The 22,804-nt window shown below is 39.3% G+C and overlaps 1 protein-coding gene and 1 pseudogene across 1 annotated transcript in view; both read right to left on the bottom strand.

Annotated features, from left to right (window-relative positions):
- Positions 1-6,390: 6,390 nt before the first annotated feature.
- On the bottom strand, positions 6,391-8,141 carry LOC120223779 (annotated as a pseudogene).
- Positions 8,142-15,897: 7,756 nt separating this feature from the next.
- LOC120223787 (zinc finger protein 25-like) overlaps positions 15,898-22,804 on the bottom strand; it is a 29,241-nt gene continuing 22,334 nt past the window's right edge. Inside the window, 4 exon segments of the mRNA XM_039222019.1 lie at positions 15,898-18,601; positions 18,603-19,644; positions 20,089-20,152; positions 22,521-22,616. Of these exon segments, the coding sequence (XP_039077950.1) occupies positions 18,563-18,601; positions 18,603-19,644; positions 20,089-20,152; positions 22,521-22,616 (1,241 nt within the window). The 3' untranslated portion in view covers positions 15,898-18,562.

The raw sequence follows: 22,804 nt of genomic DNA, 5'->3' as shown, positions 1-22,804 counted from the left end.
TTATTTATTTTTGAAAGAGAGAGAAAGATAGAGCACAAGTGGTGGAAGGGCAGAGAGAGAGGGAGATACAGAATCCAAAGCAGATTCCAGGCTCTGAGCTGTCAGTAGAGAACCCGATACAAGGCTCAAACCCATGACCTGAGTTGAAGTTGAATGCTTAACCGACTGAGCCACCCAGGTGCCCCCAACTTGAGTTTTAGTAAGACTATATTCACACGTATTACTCCTGCAGTTAAGAGAGACAATTCACCCATCACCAGGAGGGTTTCTCCTTCCCCTCCCAGCCACTCCTGGGACTTCTTCCTCCTGGCCCCTGGCAACCAGTGATCTGCTTTCTGTCACCAGGTTAGATTGATATTTTTAATATCATTTCACGTAAATGGATCTATGCAAGATATCTTCTTGTCTTTTATTCAGCATGATTTTGAGATGCATCCATGTTTTACCACATGTCAGCCACAACTTCGTGTTTATTGCGAAGTCATATTTTATTGTACACATATATTACAGCTTCTTTGTCTATTCTTTTTCCAGTTTTTGATTGTTAAGAAAGAACATAGCAGCAGTGAACTTCATGTACGTTTTTTTTTTAAATTTTTTTTATTGTTTTATTTATTTCTAGGAGAGAGAGAGAGACAGCGTGAGCAGGGGAGGGTCAGAGAGAGAGGGAGTCACAGACTGAAACAGGCTCCAGGCTCTGAGCTGGCAGTCAGCACAGAGCCCGACGCGGGGCTCGAACCCACGAACCGCGAGATCATGACCTAGGCGAAAGTCGGACGCTTAACCGACTAAGCCACCCAGGTGCCCCGAACTTCATGTACATTTTAATGTAGGCATGTTTTTATTTCTCTTGGATAAATTTTGAGTAAAATTTCTGGGTTTGTATGTTAGTGTATGTAATGTCCCATTCGTCTGAAGTGCTTGTTACATTTTGCCTTTATGTCATCAGTGTGTGAGAGTTACATTTATTCACACTTTTGTCAGTACTTTGGTAATGTAACTTTTCATGATAGCCCTTTTCATGTGCCTAGTAGCATTTCCCTGTGCTTTTCATTTGCATCTTTCACTTACATATTGGCCATTTGTGTCATCTGTTCAAATCATTTGCCCACTTCATAGTTAGGTTGTTTGTCTTATTTTTATTGATTGTGAATATTCTCCCCCAATGTGTGGCCTCTTAAAAAGTTTTTCATTTTGATGGGGTTTCTGGGTGACTCAGTCAGTTAAACGTCTGACTTTGGCTCAGGTAATGATCTCGCAGTTTGTGAGTTCGAGCCCTGCACTGGGCTCTGTGCTGACAGCTCAGAGCCTGGAGACTGCTTCAGACTCCGTGTCTCCCTCTCTCTGCCCCTTGCCCACTAACACTCTGTCTCTCTCTGTCTCAAAAATAAATAAGCATTAAAAAAAATAAAAAATCCTTTCATTTTTATAGTCCAGCTTATCAGTTTTAATATTTTCTAAGAAATCTTTACAGACCCAGTAGCATCACAGATTTCCCCCTTGTTTTCTAAATGCTTTAGCTCTGTGTTTAAGTGTATGATCTGTTTTGAATACATTTTTGTGTATAGTGTATGTTAAGGGTTGAAATTTAGATTATTCCATTTGAACATTCAGGTGTCTTAGTACTATTTGTTGAAAAGACTGTCTTTTCTTCATTGGACTACTTTGGTACCTTTTTAAAAATCCCAGTTGATTATTTGTGTTTGTGTCTGTGTTTTGAGGGGTTCTATCTGTGGACCCTTTTTTTCTGTCTCCCCTGTATACCTTATCTACATTGTCTGTATTCCCACACCTTTGTTAATAAACCTTTAAATGAAATTGTATAAATTCTCAAACTTTGTTCTCTTGTCCAATATTGTTTGGACCTTCTACGTCTTTTGCATTTCTAGTACATTTCAGAATGAACTTGTTGATTTCTTAAAAAAGAAAAGCTGTTTTAATACTGCTTTAGGATTTTATTGACTATATAAGTCAGTTTGGGGAAAGTTGACATCTTAATAATGTTGAGTGTTCTGATCCTTGAACATGATCTCTACCTCTCAATTTAATTAGATCTTTAATTTCTTGAAGCAGCGTTTTGTATTGCCAGAGTATGGATATTGTGTGTTTTATTAGATTCATCCCTAAGTCTGTATCTTGTAAGTAGCACTGTTTATGTAATTTCACTCTTTAGTTGTTCTTTGTTAATTTGTTAATTAGTAGCAGCACAGTTGATCCCTCTGTATTGATCCTGTTGCCTAATCTTGATGAACAAACTTCATTCTGGTGTCTTTTTTGATTAAGGTTTTCTAATTGTATATGACCGTGTCTCCTGCAGTTTCTTTTTAATCTTTACTCTTTTTACATCTTTTTTTGCCTTTTCTTTTTTTTTTTTGTGCCTTTTCTGCCTTTTCATTACAATGCTGAAGACCATTTTTGTGACAAGGTGTCTGTGTCTTATTCTGTCTCCAGGGACAGCATTGAGCCATTCACCACATGTTACGTGTCAACTATGAATGGTGTTTTCTCCTTGAGTTTTCTCAGGATTGTATCATGAATGGATTTTGATTTTTGTCATTTGGTCTTTTAAGCACAAAATCTAATAGTCATATGATCCTTTTAAAATTTTTCTAATATGAGAGGCGCCTGGGTGGCTCAGTTAGTTAAGCGTCTGACTTCTGCTCAGGTCATGATCTCACAGTTCGTGGGTTCGAGCCCCGGGTTGGGCTCTGTGCTGACAGCTAGCTCAGAGCCTGGAGCCTGTTTCGGATTCTGTATCTCCCTCTCTCTCTGACCCTCCCCTGTTCACGCTGTCTCCGTTATTTCTCTCTCAGAAATAAATAACATTTTTTTTAAAAAAGATTTAAATTTTTCTAATATGATTAATTACATTTATATATTTCTAAATGTTCAACTAACCTTGTATTTCTGGAAGAAAATCCAACTGGTTGTGGCCCATTGCTGATACATTGCTAAGTTTGATTTGCAGATTCTGTGTTTAAAAGTTGGTTGTGTCCATATTCATGAAGATGATGTTTGTATGAACTGTGCCAGTCACCTCTTTTGTCTATAACATTGATAATTTGTTTTCTCTCTTTTTCTTCATCAGCTTCAAGAAAATTTACTAGTTTTCCTGGTTATGTTTTTCAAAAGAATGTGCTTGTGGTTTCATTGATTATTCTCTATCCTTTTTTTATTTCATTGACTTCCATTTCTTTACTGTTTTTAATCCTTCCATTCACTATGGGATTATTTTGTTCTTTTTTTGACTTCTTAAAATGAAATCTAGGTTTTCATTGGTTTTTATAGTATTTTCATTTTAATTATAAGCTTTTAAAGTTCTGAATTTCATTCTAGCATCTAGAAATTTTGGAAGGTTGTGTGTTCATTTTCTTTTAGTTTAAAAATATATATTTTTTTCAAAACCACAATGAGATACCACCTCACACCCGTCAGAATGGCTGATATTAACAACTCAGGCAACAACAGATGTTGGCGAGGATGCCGAGAAAGAGGAACTCTATTGCACTGCTGGTGGGAATGCAAACTGGTGTAGCTACTCTGGAAAACAGTATGGAGGTTCCTCAAAAAATTAAAAATAGAACTACCCTACAACCGAGCAAATGACTACTAGGTATTTTTCCAAGGGATACAGGTGTGCTGTTTCAGAGGGACACATACACCCCAATGTTTATAGCAGCGCTATCAATAAATCCAAATTATGGAAAGAGTTCAAATGTCCATCGACGGATGAATGGATAAGGATTTGGTAGATATATACAATGGAGTATTACTTGGCAATCAAAAAGAATGAAATCTTGCCACTCGGAACTACGTGGAGGAAACTAAAGGGTATTATATAAGCGAAATTAGTCAGAGAAAGACAAATATCATATGACTTCACTCATATGAGGACTTAAAGATATAAAACAGATACACATAAGGGAAGGGAAGCAAAAATAATATAAAAACGGGGACAAAAACATCAGAGACTCTTAAATATGGAGAACAAACAGGGTTACTGGAGGGGTTGTGGGGGGGGTGGGCTAAATGGGTAAGAGACATTAAGGAATCAAGCATATTCTTGCACTATATGCTAACTAACTTGGGTGTAAAATAAAAATTAAATAAAAATTAAAAATAAAAGTATACATCTTATAAAAAATTAAAAAAATAAAAATACCAAAAATTTTTTTTCTAATTTGCTTTGAGATTTCCTGCCCCTGCCCCCCATGGCCTATGGGTTATTTAGAAAAGTCTTGTGTGATTTCTTAATATATGGGAATTTTTTCACATACTTTTTTCTGTTATTCATTTCTAATGTAATTTGTGTTCAGAGAATATAATCTTTATGAGTTCACTTTATTGCTCTTGGTCAATGTTCCACGTGCACTTGCAGAGATCATGTATTCTGCTCTTACTAGGTGAGATGTTCAAAAATGTGGTGCCTGGGTGGCTCTGTTGGTTAAGCATCTGACTCTTGGTTTTGGTTCAGGTCATGATCTCACATGGGGCTTTGTGCTGGGGGTGCAGTGCCTACTTGGGATTCTTTCTTTCCTTCTCTCTCTGCCCCTCCCCATTTATGAGCTCTTGCTCTCTAAATAAATAAATAAACAAAAATAAATAAAATGTCAGGTCAAGTTGGTTGATAATGTTTTGCAAATTATATGTATTAGTGCTGAATATCCCTTTCACCTATTTTAACCATTCTTGAGAAAGCTATGTTGAGGTTTCCAGCTGTGATTGTGACTTTGTGTTTTTCTTTTCTGTCATTTGTCATGTAACCTGAAGCTCTAATGTAAGGTACGGTCACATTAAGATTGTTATGTCTTCTTTTTCATTGTGAAATTTTTCTACTTATTCCTCACAAAACTCGTCTTCCTGAATTGTTATTTTTATAATAACATAACTAGTTACGCTTTTTATAATTCGTGTTTGCATGGTATCTTTTAAAAAAAATCTGTATTTGTCCTTATGTTTAAAGTGAATTCTTTTTTTTATAGAATAGGGTTTGCACTTGCTTCCTTATCCTGTCTGATAATCTTTGCCTTGTGTTTGAGTGCTTTTATTTGGAGTAAGTTTTTATTTGAATATCTACCATCTTGCTATTTTTTTAACTGAAAATTTTATGAGATGATTGTAGATTCAATGAAGTTTTTAGAAAAAATGCATACAAGTCCTATGAACACTTCACCCAGTTTTCTCTAATGGTAACATTTTGCAAAACCATTGGATGAATATCACACCCAGGACAATGACGTTGATAGAATCCTCAGGTCCTGTATGGGTTTCTCCAGAAATTTTTCATTTGTTTGTGTGTAGGTTGTATGTATCTGCCATTCTAATCAAAATGCTGTATCGTTCCCTCATCACAAGGGCCTTTTGTGTTGTCCTTTTGTATCTACCTCCTCTTTACTCCTATGCGTGCCCTGCGGTCAGTTCAGAAATGTATTTATGTATAAATATATATGTTACGTAACCTTTTGGGATCAGCTTTTTTCACTGTCTAGTGAATATTCATTCATCCAAGTTATTTTGTGTATCAGTGGTTCATTCCTTTTTGTTGCTGAATAATGTTCCTTATTTTATATATATAACAGTTTAACCATTCATTCATCGATAGATTTCTGGTTTTGTTGTAGTTTTTGGGTATTAGAAATAAGCTGCTATGAGCGTACTGTATTATATTCCCATCAATAATGTATAAGTGATCAGTTTCTCTGCATCCTCACCGTCATTTGTGTTAGCACTATTTTTTGTTTTAACAATTCTGATAGGTTTGTAGTGAAAGCTCATTGTCATTTTATTTAATCTGTGTTTCCCTAATGGTGTTTAATGTGTTTTCATCAGTGTATTTGCTGTCTGTGATGAAACAGTTCTTACTGTCTTTTGCCCATTTTCAACCTGGGTTGTGGTTTACTGTGGAGTTTTGAGAGTACTTTATGTATTCTGGACTGTAGTCCTTTGTCAGATACAGGCGTACCTCAGAGATATCACAGGGTCGGTTCCAGACCACAAAAATAAAGCAAATACTGGCATAAAGTGAGTTAAATTTTTGGGTTTCCCAGGGTATATGAAAATTATGTTTACACTATACTGTAATCTATGAAGTATGCAATAGTGTTATATCTAAAGAAGAAACTAATACATACCTTAATTTAAAAATAATTTATTTCTGGGGCACCTGGGTGGCTCAGTCGGCTAAGTGTCCAGCTTTGGCTCAGGTCATGTGATCTCGCAGTTTAGGAGTTTGAGCCCCATGTCGGGCTCTGTGTTGACAGCTCGGAGCCTGGAGCCTGCTTCAGATTCTGTGTCTCCCTCTCTGTCTGCCCCCGCCCCCAACTTGTGCACACTTTCTCTCTCTCTCTCAAAAGTAAACATTAAATTTTTTTTTTAAAAAATACCTTATTTCTAAATTATGCTAAGCATCATCCGGGCTTTCAGGGAGTTGTAACTTTTGGCTGATGAAGCTTCCTGTCTGAGTGTTGATGGCTGCTGACTGATCAGGGTGGTGGTGGTTGAAGGTCAGGTGACTGTGGCAAGTTCCTAAGACAAGAGTGCAAAGTTTGCCACATCAATGGATTTTTCCTCCTTAAGCAGTTTCTCTGTAGCATGTGCTGCTGTTTGCTAGCATTTTACTCCAAGTAGAACTTCTTTCAAAATTGAGAGGGTTCCCTCTCCTACCCTGCCACTAGTTTATCAACTAAGATTTGAGATATTCCAAATCCTTTGTTGTCATTTCAACAGTATTAATGGCTTCTCCACCGGGAGTAGATTCCATCTCAGGAAACCACCTTCTTTGCTCATCTGTAAGAAGTATCTCCTCATCTCTTCCTGTTTGATCATGAGATGCAGCCATTCAGTCCCGTCTTCAGGCTCCACTTCCGAGTCCAGTTGTCTTGCTCTTTCCACCACATCTGTGGTTACTTCCTCCCCTGAGCCCTTGAGCCCCTCAACATCATCCGTGGGGGTTGGAATCAACTGCTTCCAAACACCCGTCAATGTTGATGTGTTTGCCTCTTGCCATGAATCACAGATGTTCTTAATGACATCTAGAATGGGGAATCTTTCCCAGAAGATTTTCAATTACTTTCCCAGATCTTTCAGAGAAATCACTGTCTCTGGCAGCTACAGCCTTTTAAAATGTATTTCTAAGTAGTAAGACTTAATCAAAATAGTCAAAACTATTCCTTGCAGCACGAGCTGCAGAGTGGATGTTGCGATAGCAGACATGTAAGCAACATGAATCTCGTCCATTTCCATCAGAGCTCTTGGGTGACTGGGTGTATCGTCCATGAGCAGAAATCTTTTTTATCTGGGTGATATATGTCAACAGTTGGCTTAAAATATTCAGTATATATGTTGTAAACAGATGTGATGTCATTCAGGCTTTGTTCCATTTATAGAACATGGGCTGAGTAAATTCAGCATCATTATAAATGACTCTAAGCTTTTTGGAATGGTAAATGAACATTGGCTTCAATTTAAAGCCACCAGCTGCATTAGCCTCTAACTAGAGTCAGGCTGTCTTTAGAAGCTTTGAGACCAGGTGTTGACTTCTCTCTAGCTCTAAAAGTCTTAGATGGTGTCTTGTTTCAATAGAAGACTCCTTTATCTGCACTGAAAATCTGTTGTTTCGTGTAGGCACCTTCCTGAATTCTCTTGGCTAGATCTTCTGGAGAACTTGCTGTAGCTTCCACACTAATACGTGCTGCTCCTCCTGGCACTTTGATGTCATGGAGATGACTTCTTCCCTTAAATCTCATGGACCAGCCTCTGCTAGCTTCCAGCTTTTCCTCTGCAGCTGCCTCACCTCTCTCAGCCCTCATGGAATCGAAGAGAGTTAAGGCCTTTTCTGGAGTAGTCTTTGGCTTAAGGGAATGTTGTGGCTGGTTTGACCTTCTATCCAGACAACATGGACTTTCCCCACATCAGCAATAAGGCTGTTTCACTTTCTTATCATCTGTGTGTTCACTGGAATACCACTTTTCATTTCCTTCCAGAACTTTTCTTTTGCATTCATAACATGGCTGACTGGTACAAGAGGCCTAGTTTTAGCTTCTGTCGGCTTTTGACATGCCTTCCTCACTGTGCTGAATCATTTCTAGCTTTTGATTTAAAGTAAGAGACATGTGACTCTTCACTTAACACTTAGAAGCCATTGTAGGGTATAATTGGCCTAATTTCAACATTGTTGTGTCTCAAGGAATAAGGAGGTTTGTGAAGAGGGGGAGAGATGGGACGGCTGGTCGGTGAAACAGTCAGAACACAAATGTATGATTAAGTTCGTCATCTTGTGTGGGCATGGTTCTGGTGCCCTCACTTATAATACTGACATTAAAGATGGCTGATCACATCTCTGTAACAATAATAATAATAATGAAAAGGTTTGAAGTACTGTAAGAATTACTAAGGTGACACAGAGGGGGCGCCTGGGTGGCTTAGACGGTTAAGCGTCCGACTTTCGCTTAGGCCATGATCTCACGGTTTGTGGGTTCGAGCCCCGCGTCGGGCTCTGTGCTGACTGCCAGCTTGGAGCCTGGAGCCTGTTTCAGTCTGTGACTCCCTCTCTCTCTGACCCTCCCCTGCTCATGCTGTCTCTCTCTCTCCTAGAAATAAATAAAACATTCTAAAAAAAAATTAAAAAAAAAAAAGTGACACAGAGACACGAAGTGAATAAGTGCTTTTGGAAAAAAGGTGCCGATAGGGTAGCCAGATACAGGATCGCCACAGAACTTCAATCCGTAAAAAAATGCAATATCTGTGAAGTGCAGTAAAGCAAAGTAAAATAAGGTATGCCTGTATTTGAAATTTTCTTAAGTTTGGCTGAAAACATAAATGTACAGATTGAAGAAGGAAAATAAAACACAAAAGGATTAATTAATATAAGTCCATGCACAAACACGTTTTAATCAACCTTCTAAAAACTGATAGTGAAGAAAAAGTCTTGAAAGAAATTCAAGAAAAAAACTGTATTAAATTTTAGGGAACACTGATACAAATGGCAAGAAATTTCTCCTCTGAAACATTGGGAGGCTAGAAGTATATGGAATAAAATTGTGCAAGTGATTAAATAATTGTCTACTGTGAATTCTACATGAAAAATAGTCTTGGGGAATATAGGGGAAATCTCTTCTCAGATACAGGAAAACTGAATTTGTTGCATGGTGACCTCCTTACAGACAGTGGCTAAAGGAAGTTCTTCAAGAAAATAATGACAGAAGGAGTCTTAGAAATTCAGAAAAGAAAGAAGAAAATGGGTAAAAATGTGGTAAGTATAAGGCTGTTGTCATAAGTTTATTATAAACTATTTCATATCCTAAACAAAAAATATATTTACCACCACCTGATGTGGTATTCAGCATATGTAGAGAAAACACTAACGCCAATTAGATTTCAAAATAGGACCTGTAAAGAAATTGGTAATAATTTTCCATACTTCATTCAAAGTTTGAAAACATCAGTACCAGTGGACTATGAGCAATCAGTAAGAAAAAGGTAAAAAAGAATTTATTGGATGTTAATTTTGCCCAGGTCGTCCCTCAGCATGATCTATTCCAAGGTGCATCCGTTACAGTTACTCAGAGTCCACAGTGGTGTTAGACGCTGTTCTCTCCAGTGGCACTTTATTCAGCTTCCCTGCTTTCCTGGCCAGACCTCTCTATCCCCTGTCTGGTTTTCCAAGGTGACCTTCAAAATCAACCCTCTCTGCATAGTACCTTGTCTGTCTCCGCTTTTGTTCCAACCCAGAGCAATAGTGTTGGCACCACACGTGGGCCTACAAATGAGACATTGAGTTTTGGAACCTAAAACTGGATCACTTATTAGTCAGATGGCAATGAAGTCCACATTGCTGATGGTAAGTGGTTGGAGGATTCTCGAATGTGGTAGATCAGGGGGGGTGGATTGGTCTTCCTTAGTAGCTGCAGCCCTTGAACAGAATGGGGGCAGTGATAAGTTTATGAGTTACTGACTTTCCTGCCTTCGAAGCCTTGAAGATGGCTTCAAGTTAGCTAACTGTCCACATGGGGCACACAGTATAGGACAGGAGACCGCCATAAAAGCTTTCAGAAGATTCTTACATCCAGAGGCGTAAAGCCATGTCCTGTAAGTCATGCCCAAGCTTTAACCGCAGGCTGGTAGGAGCTTGTCATGGTGCAACTGTTACAGACCTCTTGTGCGAAATTGAGGAATCTCCTAAAGGAGGAGTGAAAAATTTAGATATCGAATGGGGAAATTTGCAGCTGTACGTACACCTGAGACTCTTGATTGAGCCTAGTTCTCTTAAATTCTTTAGACTGGCAGAAGAAGCCAGAGTATTTCTCAGTAATAGAAAGGAGTGCACTCCCATTTCCTAGAGACTGTGGCTGCCCAGTGTGGAGCAGATGCCCTTCAAGATGGCACCTGGCATTTTCAAAATCTGCCTTCCTCTCTTCATTTCTTACATGAAGATTTAATGTAATTATTCATGGATTTAGTTCTGTAATTTCATTATGATTGGTCCCTTTGGTTGTTCTTCTGATTTCTTGTCTCTTTTACTGTTGAATTTGAATATTTTTTAGAATTCCACTTTAATTGATCTGTTGGCTTTTCATTTTATTTATTTTTTAAATATATTTTTAAAAAATGTTTGAGAGAGGGGCGCCTGGGTGGCTTAGTCGGTTAAGCGTCCGACTTTCACTTAGGTCATGATCTCGCGGTTCGTGGGTCGAGCCCCGCGTCGGGCTCTGTGCTGACTGCCAGCTCAGAGCCTGGAGCCTGTTTCAGAGTCTGTCACTCCCTTTCTCTCTGACCCTCCCCTGCTCACGCTGTCTCTCTCCTAGAAATAAATAAAACATTAAAAAAAAATTTTATAAAAAAATAAATGTTTGAGAGAGACAGAGCACAAGCAGTGGAGGGGCAGAGAGAGTGTAAGACACACAGTCAGAAGCAGGCTCCAGGCTCTCAGCTGTCCGCACAGAACCTGACGCGGGGCTCCAACCCATGAACCGTGAGATCATGACCTGAGCTGAAGTCGGACGCTCAACCGACTGTGCCACCCAGGTGCCCCATTCTGTATCTCTTTGTATTATATGTTAGTTGTTACTCTAGCAACTCCTTCTTCAGTGTAGAGTTCTAGTTAGAGTTAATAATGTACCATTTCACATAAAAGGTAGAAACCTTGCAACCAAAAAAGTCCATTTACCTCCTCCCTGGCACCATTCTTTTTGTGATAGTTGTCATATGTGCATTATGAGCCCTAGAAACCATATGTGCATTTGGTTTCTAGCTGTTACAGACTGAATGTTTGTGTCCCTCAGAATTCATTTGTTGAAGCCAAGCCTCCCAACATAATGGCATTAGGAATTAGGACCTTTGGGAATTAGAGTTAGATTTGGTTATGAGTCCCCTGTGAAGTGGATTTGGTGTCCTTGAAAGAAAGCCCAGAAAGCTTTTTGTTCCCCTTCTCTGCTTCCACATGAAGATTCAAGGAGAAGTCAGGTTTGCAGTCCAGAAGAGGGTTCTCACCAGAATTTTATTATGCTGCTTCCCGATCTTGAATTCCCCAGCTTCCAGAACAGTGCAAATAATATTTCTGTGATTTATAAACTACTCACTGTATGTTTTTTTTTTTTTTTTTGGTAACAGCCTGAAATGACTAACATGGGTCTAAGATGAAAGATTAATAATGTTATTCATAGAACGGATGAAGACATTATTCAGAATCACACGATAGCCAAGCTCTCTTAGGAATATATTATGATCAGGGCGCCTGGGTGGCTTAGTCGGTCAAGCTTCCGACTTTCTCTTGGGTCATGATCTCGCGTTCGTGGGTTCAAGCCCCGCGTCGGGCTCTGTGCTGACTGCCAGCTCAGAGCCTGGAGCCTGTTTCAGAGTATGTGATTCCCTCTCTCTCTGACCCTCCCCTGCTCACGCTCTCTCTCTCTCTCTCTCCTAGAAATAAATAAAAACATTAAAAAAATTTTTTTTAAAAAGGAATATATTATGATGGAGAAGAACACAAGAGTTAAGATTGTCATGGGGTAAAACGACAAATGTGTACTGTTGTCCACCCTAAGTGAGGAAGGTGTTGGTCTTTTTCACTTACATAAGTCAGGCATTATTGTCATTGGCTAGTGACTGTCTCGCTCTTAGGAACACCGTGGTCCGTAAGCCATCACCACAGCCCCTATGAGTGGAGGCCTTCTCGTTGCCTTTTTGTCCTGAGCCCTTTATAGTTATCATACTCCCTCTACTTTTGACTGAGAGTCTTGCCATCTAGCTTCTATTTCAGAGTTCATAATCTCTCTTGGCATTTGTGAGAGCAGTTCTATAACAGCATCTCCCAACATTAGTCTTGGCCTATGGAGGACAGTCCCCACTAAGCTTGCTCATTGTACCCGTGCTCCCCTCATGATACATTCTTACCACTTTATTGTCCTCTGGGTCATAACAGAATTGGCGCCATATCTTGAGAGGACCCAGCAATCCCATTCCTCTTTGTAACTCCTGGAGCTTTGGTTTAAAATTGTAGGATGACATCCATGGATTTGGGCAAACCTTACTCGAATATAAAGCTGCATTGTAAGTAGTGAAGGTATCCTTTCCAGAAATATTCTTTAGGATATATATTTCTTTAATTGTATTTGTATGTACTAGAAATATTTTTTCTTCTGTATTTAATGCTTTTACTCTAGATTTTGACATGACTCATCCCCATATATACTTCCAGTGTTTCCTCAAGTGTAATGTCAATGAGGACTTATTTGATAACACACCCGCCCCCATCAGTTCCCTAGCTTTCTTAGGTTTTCATCCTAGCACTTCCTGCAGTGAGCCACAAGTTTCTTACATTTTGACCCTACCTTGTCTTCCCCACCTAGAATTAAACCTGGGTGAGCACCTGGAACTTTCCTTTGCTCACTGCTCTAAACCTGATACCAAGAATAATGCCTCATACATAGAAAGTGTTAAAACGTTGTTGAGGGTGTGACCACGTTTAAGTTTTTATTATCACTGGAGAATACTACATTGCTTAGAGGGAACTGAAGTTAAAAAATAGGGAAAAAAAAAACTTGTTTAGAGAAACTCTCATAATCTGATTCAGTAAGTGCTCATATTAATAAGTAAAATGGTAAAATAGAACTGATTGTAAAACATATAATACATTGTAGGTGGAAATGATAGTTTCAAGAAACAGTGTTTCAAGTGCATGTATTCATTTATGAATACGTGTGTCAATATAGTTATATATATTGCATTTATCATGTATTTACATATCACATATTTCCACATGTATCCACAGAGTTCATTTACTCAGTCTTCAGCTCTTTGCTGGAATGTCATTTTCTCAGTGAGATCTTCCCTGACCTTTTTAAAATTGAATCCCCTCTCTCTAATTATCCTATTTTCTTTTTTCAAATAATGCTGGCCATCTTGTCCATTATATGTTTTACTTTTTTATATTTCCTGAACTCTGTTCCTCCTCTAACACACTGCCCATCACTGCGATACAAGCGTTATTAAGGTAGAGGTGTTTCTATTTGCTAATATTTCCATAGTGTCTAAAAATAGTTCCTGATGAATGGTAGGTACTTAATAGAATTTTGTGAATGAATTAATTTAAGTTTGTGTGGGTGTGCTGGGTCATGAAATATAAATTATTTCTTATAGTGTGCTGAGATTTTTAAAAAATGTTTAAAACCCTCTATAAAGAATCTGACTCTGGCTCAGGTTATGATCTCGCGGTTCGTGAGTTTGAGCCCTGTGTCAGGCTCTGTGCTGACAGCTAGGGCCTGGAGCCTGCTTCAGATTCTGTGTCTCCCTCTCTCTCTGACCCTCCCCTGTTTGCACTCTGTCTCTCAAAAATAAATAAATGTTAATAAAATAAAAACACACTTTCAAAACAGTAGAAACTTGCTGGCCAGGGAAAGTCTACCTCCCTTAGAGATAGCACTGGGCTGGGCCTGGAGCACCTCTTGTGTATGCAGACCAACTAGTACACCTCTTGTGTATGCAGTACCAACTAGTGCCAACCTCCTACTCTCTCTCATAGAACCCAGTTCTTCCCTGGCCCTAAATCAGCCAGGCAGTTAGAAATACCCCTTTGGTCCAGAGCTATAATGCTTGAAGAGGGAGGGTCCCTGTCTGAACTTTACAGATAAAGCATGATCTGGTCAGCTGTTAACTCTCTTAGGTAGAATCTTTATTGTCCAACAGTGTCTGGACAATTTCCCCCTGTCACTTGGGTTTAGTCTTTCTAATATTCAGCATACAGCTGTGGTTGGGGCAGCAGCATGAGAGTGAAGTTTAGCTAGGATTTGCTTTTTTTGTCATGGCAGCAGATTGTGGTGTGTGGGCAAATCCTTGTTAGATGTCAGATTAAACGGTGGTCATTGTGGTATTCCTCATGGCAGCAAGAGTTGGGTGGCATGTACTGCATGAAAGAATAGACTAACCAATACCTGAAGCAAGCTTGACTTCTGGCTTCTAAACTTCTGTCGGTTTCACCCATCTATTACTATGTAACAAAAACATCCAAGTCTTCATGGCTTTTACAATGGTTTTTTCTTATAAGTAGAGTAGGTGGCTGATGCACTTGGCATTAGTAGAAGTCTTCTTTGGCTGGGCCAGAAGGTCTAAAGCAACTGTGCTCACATGTCTTGTATTATATTGGGCTTTCACCTCTAGTAGCTTGAGCTTCTTCACAGCTTGGTGATTTCAGACTACTTGGACTTTCTGCACAAGGATTAGCTTCAAGAAGGGAAGAGGAAACTGCCACACTTCTATATGGTTGGCCTGGAACCTGCCATGTTGTGCTAACACCAGAGCAAGTCAGGCCAGCCCAGATTGAAGAGGATAAGAAAAGAGCTTCTTTTTAGAATGGAAGGGATTGATATTGTCCACTTTGGACCATCATACTAACCAGAGAAAGCCTATAGTCATAAGTCAGTCCAGGAAAGTAAGAAGTGATTCAGGGTTTGGGAAATGGATTCAGGCATTGGTGGGCTTTTAAAAGCAGAAGTGTTGGGGGAGTGACTGACTGGCTTTCCTTTGTAAAAGTTTGGTCATTGGAGTGAGGCTGTAGCTGACTGACTTTCCAGAGGATGGTCATAATGAATGCTATTGCTGAATGGTTTTCAGAAATGTGGAACTGACAGGTTGGCTGGTCTTCTTCATAAGCATGTGTGCTGACAACACACCGATCCCTGGTCTCTGATCCATCAATTGTTATGATTACTAATTCATAGCTTGAGGCTCTGGCTAAGCAGCAGTTCAGTCTCTGATGTCTTGAATTTGAAGACCAGGAATATTTTATTCTTATCAAGAGTATTTTAGGAGGATTTTCATTAGTACAGACTCTATCCTTAAAAAAATTGTTTTTATATATGTTTATTTTGAGAAAGAGACAGTACAAGCAGGGGAGGAGCAAAGAAAAAGGGAGAATCCAATGTAAGCTCTAGACTCTGAGCTGTCAGCACAGAGCCCAACGTGGGGCTCAAACCTACAAATCACAAGGTCATTACCTGAGCCAAAGTTGGATGCTTAACCAACTGAGCCACCCAGGTGCCCCAGTACAGACTTTATTCTTAATGACAGGGTTGGCAGAGTTACTGGACTTTCCCCACAAAAGACTAATTTTTATTTAATTTTTGATTGCAAAGCCAGGGGAAATTAAGAAAGATACATGCTTTTCTTTTTTTTTTTTTTTAAATTTTTTTAATGTTTTATTTATTTCTAGGAGACAGAGAGAGACAGCGTGAGCAGGGGAGGGTCAGAGAGAGAGGGAGTCACAGACTGAAACAGGCTCCAGGCTCTGAGCTGGCAGTCAGCACAGAGCCTGACGCGGGGCTCGAACCCACGAACCGCGAGATCATGACCTAAGCGAAAGTCGGACGCTTAACCGACTAAGCCACCCAGGCGCCCCAGATACATGCTTTTCATAGCAGGTTGAAATAAAGAACTATTCTAAAGATGGCTATAATCAAGATGATATACTCATGTTAGTGTTGGGTAGAATTTTGGTAACTATCTTGTATTTGAATATTTGGAAGTTATGTAAATAATGAAGCAATCACTAAATATAGTAGGTGTTCATTAGTGGTAAACATCAGACAAAGGAGAATGAGGCATGCGTAAGAAGTTGATCATCATTAAAGTCATTGTTAGGAAAGGGAGGTAAGGGCAGGATTTGGATTGGAGCAGCATTTGACAATTGAATGAAGTTCAGGCAATTAAAATAATTTTACTAGTAATGCAGATTATTCGTAATGTACCTGGTGGAATTGGGTTGGGTATTGTGAGGGTTTTGTTGTTTTTAAATTATATTAAGTATGACATAAAGAAGGTATTATATCATGGGAGTGTGAGAAAATTATAAAATCATACAGGGAAATCTGGCCATAGACTTATAATAAAATAAAGGAATATTTTAAGTAGGCACAAATTAACAATTCTATTTAACTTAGTGTTTATTTCATACATGTACTGCTACATTCCATCATAAAATGTTTGGATTTTATGACAGTTCAACAAATAAAAGCCATTTCTTTGAAAAAATTTCTAATGCTTAGGCTTTTAACATATAAATACAACATACAAAATAAATACACTGTACCCACCCACAAAATGCTGTGTGCATCACTTCTGAAGTATGTAGCATATATAAAAGCACACTGTATACATTGATTATGTTTTCAGTCCTAAGTAACAGAAAAACTTAACTCTGTAAAGTGCCAGACGGTAACTACCTTAGGCTCTGTGAGCCATATGGTCTCCGTCGGAACTATTCAGTTCTCTTCTTGAAGTGCTGAAGGCAGCCTCCGGCAAGACCGAGACAGCGGTCTCTGTTTTATTAGTTTATTAGTGTTCTAATAAAACTTTATTTATGAACACTGAAATCTGAATATAATTGGCACATGTCACAAAATATTCTTTTTTTTCCAACCATTTAGAAATGTAAAACCATTCTTGGCTTGTAAGGCTACAAAAACAGGCAGTGGGTCACATCTGAGTATGTGAGTCATTTGTAGGAAAATGCACAACCAAGCCAAACCAAGGCACTACAGCGATAGCATGAGTGGTGACTGTTGGTAGCCAACCATGTTTTTTTTCCCAGCATAGTTCAAGAAATAGAAATTATGATAGTCATATCGAATATATGCTTTTCTTGTGTCTCAGATACTATTCTAAGTGCTTTAAAAATATTAATTCATACCTCAAAGCAATTCTAACATTCTCACTTCTCTTATAGAAAAGGAAACCGAGGCACAGGGAGGTTAAGTGGCACGCCCCAGTGAATTTGAGCCTTGGCAGTAGGAGTCCAGAGTCCACACTCTTAATGACTACCATGTTGCTTCCACTATGAGGAAAAAGGTAGTGAAGAACATTCTTCCTCACACAAAATTTCCATGCAGATAGCTCTGCACCCTGCTAAGACATCCACAGTACGACAGACACGACTTCTTTACACAGCATTATTCGTTTTTATCATACTGTTGTCATTAGCTGGTTTTAAAAATAAACTCAGTCTTTTCTTATGAGTAAACGTGTTCCTAATGTAAAATTTGGCTGACCATAAGACAATTGGAGAATTTTACAAAAAAGACTTTTAGCTCCTTTCTGAAGAATTAGCTCAGTAACAACATCCGTATTCACTTAAAAATGCCAGGAAATAGAAAAAGATGCCTAAAATTTTAAAAGAACATTACACTTAAAATACACACTAGAACAATAGGAGTCAATGCTGTGAGGCGATGTAAGGTCAGCTCACGTATGTGCCAGCCACGGCGCCGCAGTTACGCACTTCCGTGTACAGTTCCAGATGGGATGCGTGTACTCACAGACATCCGTGCCCTGCGCAGTAGCTCGCGGACACACGTCAGCTCTACTTACTAAAAAGCTTTTCACGTGGGTTTAAGGATGTCACCTGACTTTTTAGTGTGTTTGTGCTTTTGAAAAAGCTTCATCTATCTATGTAGACATTTGCAGGTTTCTTCAAAGAAAAAAAGAACCCCACCCTCAGAATCCAGTCGCCGCAACGTGACTTCCGGTGTAACTGACTCTCACCCAGTACAGATTCTCTGAGTTCTTGTCAGGAAACCCTGACAATACTTGAGACGTCTGCCAAGGTTCTATCCTGGCGTCGTTCATCTGAAGGTCACAGAGACACCACTTCTCAAAAAGGGCTCCTGGATCTGTGTCAATCTCTAGTTACCCCTCCGAGTGTTCGGAGGCTACCTGCTCAGGAACTACACGGTCAGGAGCTTCTCATTCATATGAGCTTCAGGTGGTCTAGTGATGGCTGCCCTGATGAAAAGCTCCCAATCTTCATTTCTTTTTTTAATAGTTCTTCTCTTGTGTGATTTCCATGTTGTACAGTATTATTGTGACTTCTATAAGAGAGGTCTCTCTCATGCTTTACAATTTGTAGGGTGTCTGATACTAAAGTCTGACATGTGATAAAAATTTCTTCCTTCTAGATTCAAAGAATTTCTGTGTTATTTCCTTTCTGCCAAAAATTTTGACCAAAACTTTACCATTTAGATGATATTCCTACTTTTTTTGGTCTTGTGTGAATCATCTGATTATTCGAAAGGATGATTCAGAAAGAAGTTCCCAATTCATACTGTTTATAAGCTTTTTTCCTCCGTGTGTGTCTTCTGATGGGCAGTGAGTTTTGATTTCTGGATAAAAGTTTTCTTACACTCCTGACATTCGTAGGGTTTCTCCCCTGTGTGTTTTCTCTGATGTATAATAAAATGGGACTTCTGAGAGAAGGATTTCCCACACTCCTTACATTCATAGGGTTTCTCTCCTGTGTGAGTCCTTTGATGTAATCTAAGGACTGAATTCACAGAGAAAGATTTACCACATTCTTGACATTCATAGGGCTTCTCCCCTGTGTGTTTTCTCTGGTGTTTAGTGAGGTCTGATTTATAGTAAAAGTTTTTTCCACATTTATTACATTCAAAGGGCTTCTCCCCTGTGTGAGTTCGCTGGTGCACTGTGAGGGCTGACTTCTGGTAGAAGCACTTTCCACATTCCTTACATTCATAGGGTTTCTCTCCTGTGTGAGTTCTCTGATGAGTTTTGAGGTGGGAATTTCTAGAAAAGAATTTCCCACATTCCTTACATTTATAGGGTTTCTCCCCCGTGTGTGTTCTCTGATGTACCGTGAGGTGTGATTTCTGGGAAAAGAATTTCTTACATTCCTTGCATTCATACGGCTTCTCCCCTGTGTGTGTTTTCTGATGTACCATGAGGTATGCCTTAACATAGAAGAACTTCCCACACTCGTTACACTCAAAGGGTTTCTCTCCTGTGTGTGTTTTCTGATGTTCTACAAGGTGTGGCTTCTGGTAGAAGGATTTCTCACACTGATTGCATTCGTAGGGTTTCTCTCCTGCATGAGTTCTCAAGTGTCTACTAAGAGAGGACAGGTGGTAGAAGGTTTTCGTACATTCTTTACATTCATAGGTTTTCTCTCTGGTTTGGGCTTTCTGTTGTCTTGTGAGGTCTCCATTTCTAGGGACCGATGTCTCACCTTCCCTGGGTTTGTCCTTTGAGTGAGTATGCTGATGTATTAGGAGGATAGACTTCTGGCAGAAGGACTTTCCACATTCACTGCATTTATAGATTTTCTCTCTGGCAGGAGTTTGCTGGGGTTTTGTGAGTTCTCCATTCCTAGAGAGAAATTTCCAAAGTCAGTGATACATAAGGCACTCTAGCTGAGAACTTGTTTCTAGAGATGTTCCCATACTGGTTAGATTCATAGTCTGTCTACTGTGAATGTTCTGACACACACTGTGGTTTAACACCAAGTAGAAGGAACCTTCCTTTGCATTGTATGCAGAGTCTCTTAATTGCCTGAGATCTGTTTGGGTAACAAAGGCTCCCTTACTGTGCAACTGAAGAACTGAAAAACTGCTTCAAAGTTTGAATCTCCTGGTCCTACAGAAGACCTCCACTGGGGAAAAGGGCTGTCCCATTTGGATTGAATTCTTTGGAATTCACTCCAGTGTTAGTTTCCTCACATTTAGTATGAACTAGTGCTTTCCCACTTCTAGTACTCCCATCAACACTGTTTTTACAAGGCTTCTAATCTTAAAATCGAAATCTTGGACTTGCCTTGAATTTTCAGCTTGGCTTTCCTGGGATCTTGTTCCTAAGTCATGAATCTTCCACAGGTCTTCTACAAAGGAATCCAAAATTTAATACCATTTAAATCTTAACATATTAAGTTAAGGTTGTAGGGCTCATTCTTGGACTTCAGGCCAATCTCTCCCAATAAAGGAATTCTTAAATGCAAATTTCTTCTATGCCATTGGTTTAGAAAAAATATAAACACTAAAAGCTATTGTAGCAGACAGGAAAGAAATGTCATTTTAACCCCAAATACTCTGACACTTAAAGATAATTTAAGAGCCTGGAGAAAAAAGAAAAAAATGGGAGCAGAGAACAAATGTCATTCAGAGTGCTGAATAAGAATCTGGGACAATCTGGGACTCAGAATGCTGTAAGCCTATTCCAGACAATGAACAGTAAGTAGGGTGACAAGAAAAATTAGTAGACAACTGTGTTCACTGGAAATATCAGGGAAAGATGAAACTGGATGAAAAGCTAAGTCTCTGTCAGATGGAATTTAATTTAATTTACTTTTCATTAGTGACTATAAACTTGAACTTTATTTCCTCAGTACCAACAGAGGCATCTAGTCTGGATGCCTAGTCTAGTCCCTAAAGTGACTACATCACAACATGTTTCCTCAGGTGTGGAGGACAGTTCCACACCCCAGGCTCTCTCCATCTCACTGGCATAATTTCACTGGGATGGAAGATCCAGGAACACATACATCCCAAAGAAAAGATAATTAAAGAGCAGTGTGCAAGCCATCCTACAACAGGATGAATTTGCATTTGTAGCACAGAGATTTTCAGGCCTGACCACCAAAATATACTGCATCTCCAAAGCAGTGTTACCACAACCCAATGCCAGTCTTCTACTGCTTTCCTATCTTAGTTTTGACATTTCTGCTTCAATTTACTACATGATCTTTAAAGATTAATTATTCAACGTCATCCTGGCATCTTTACTGACCTTCGTATTTACTCCCCTTTATTTATTTATTTATTTTAAATGTTTTATTTATTTCTAGGAGAGAGAGAGACAGCATGAGCAGGGGAGGGTCAGAGAGAGAGGGAGTCACACTCTGAAACAGGCTCCAGGCTCTGAGCTGGCAGTCAGCACAGAGCCCGATGCGGGGCTCAAACCCACGAACCGCGAGATCATGACCTAAGCGAAAGTCGGACGCTTAACCGACTAAGCCACCCAGGTGCCCCATTTACTCCCCTTTATATGCCTGAAGGGAGGTGAAAGATAAAGAGCAGAGGCTTGGGGTAGGGATTTCATGGCCTTTGTGGGGAAGACCTCCAAAGTTACTTGATGGGGACACGTGCAAGGCTAAGTGAGATGCGCAGGAAACAAGAGCCTATGTGTCTCTGGTCTTAAGAAAGGATGAGCCCTTGCAGGAGTTACTGTGAAGGGCACAGAGGAGAAGAAAGGGTCTGTCTCTTGTTAGTTCAAATTGAGTAGTTCAACAAATATCTAGTAAACAACTAATAAATACCACGCATTGTTTCCAGTCCTGGCAATACGCAAGGTCACAAGTACAGGAAAAGCATTTAAGTAACAGAGTGAGATCATCTTAGTGTTTTTCTGTTAGTTTTTGTTTTGTTTTGCTTTTTTTTATCTTAGTGTTACAATACTCCAAAAAAGATACAGATTTTAGGAGGGATAATCAGTACTTGTGTGAAAGACAAGCACCATCTAAAAGGAAGTATCAACTCTGAAATAATATAACTGATGAAAGGCATAATGATTTGTAATCTAACTTCAAAGTTTAAAGAGAGAATAGGAAGTTAATAAAACTTGTGCTGAAAATAACTGAGGCATATTTATTGTTAATCAAAGGAGGGAAATGGCATTCGAATAAAAATTATGGTCAGATTTAAGATTTAACACTTGAGGGGCGACTGGGTGGTTCAGTTGGTTAAGCATCTGACTCTTGATTTTGGCTCAGGTCATGATCTCACAGTTCGTGACATCAAGCCCCACATTGGGCTCTGTGCTCACGGCATGGGGCCAGCTTAGAATTCTCTCTCCTCCTCTCTTGCTCATGTGCGCATACGCACTCTCTCAAATAATAAACTAAAAACAAAAAAAGAATTGTTAACATTTAATACTTTAAGATTATGGTGTTCTAGAATTCCCAGTTAATTCCCAGGTACTGGAATAATTGGGAATTCCAGAAAAAAGACAAAAATCTAAGACAAGGTTAGGCCGGAATTAGATTTTGCATATTTTATAAAGTCTGTCAAAGGAGGAATTTATGTGAAAAGAATGAAAACTGAAGATGTGATTTATGTTGCTTGCATATGCAGATCAAGTGTTGTCTGTTATTTCCAGATGTATAGGGGCATTTAAGAAAGTCCTGAAAAATATTTCAGAAGGCAAAAGGCACCAACCACCTCACTAGTAACAAGGACTATGTTCTCACTCACCTGGGTAGTTCCGACCTGGAAATTCCACCTCCAGTATCCATGGTTCTTTTCCTTGCTTCAACTTGAAGACTGCATTCGGCTTATTCACACGGTAACCTAAAGAAAAGAAAATAATACGGTTTACTTGGGATTTAGGGCCTGTGAAGGATAAGGAAGTACAGTTTTAGAACACTGAAGGTCCTACTTTGGCTTAGCAAATTCAGATTCTTTCACTAGTGAGCGTGGGGACACATTTTTTTTTTTCTGGTGCCCAAAAGGGCCTCATCACGTTTGACCCCTGAAAC

The sequence above is a fragment of the Hyaena hyaena genome, unplaced genomic scaffold, assembly GCF_003009895.1.
Source record: "Hyaena hyaena isolate Hyena2069 unplaced genomic scaffold, ASM300989v1 scaffold_1038, whole genome shotgun sequence".
Taxonomy (NCBI): domain Eukaryota; kingdom Metazoa; phylum Chordata; class Mammalia; order Carnivora; family Hyaenidae; genus Hyaena; species Hyaena hyaena.
The sequence above is the reverse complement of the archived record's forward strand: the minus strand, read 5'-3'. Positions and strand labels throughout refer to the sequence as shown.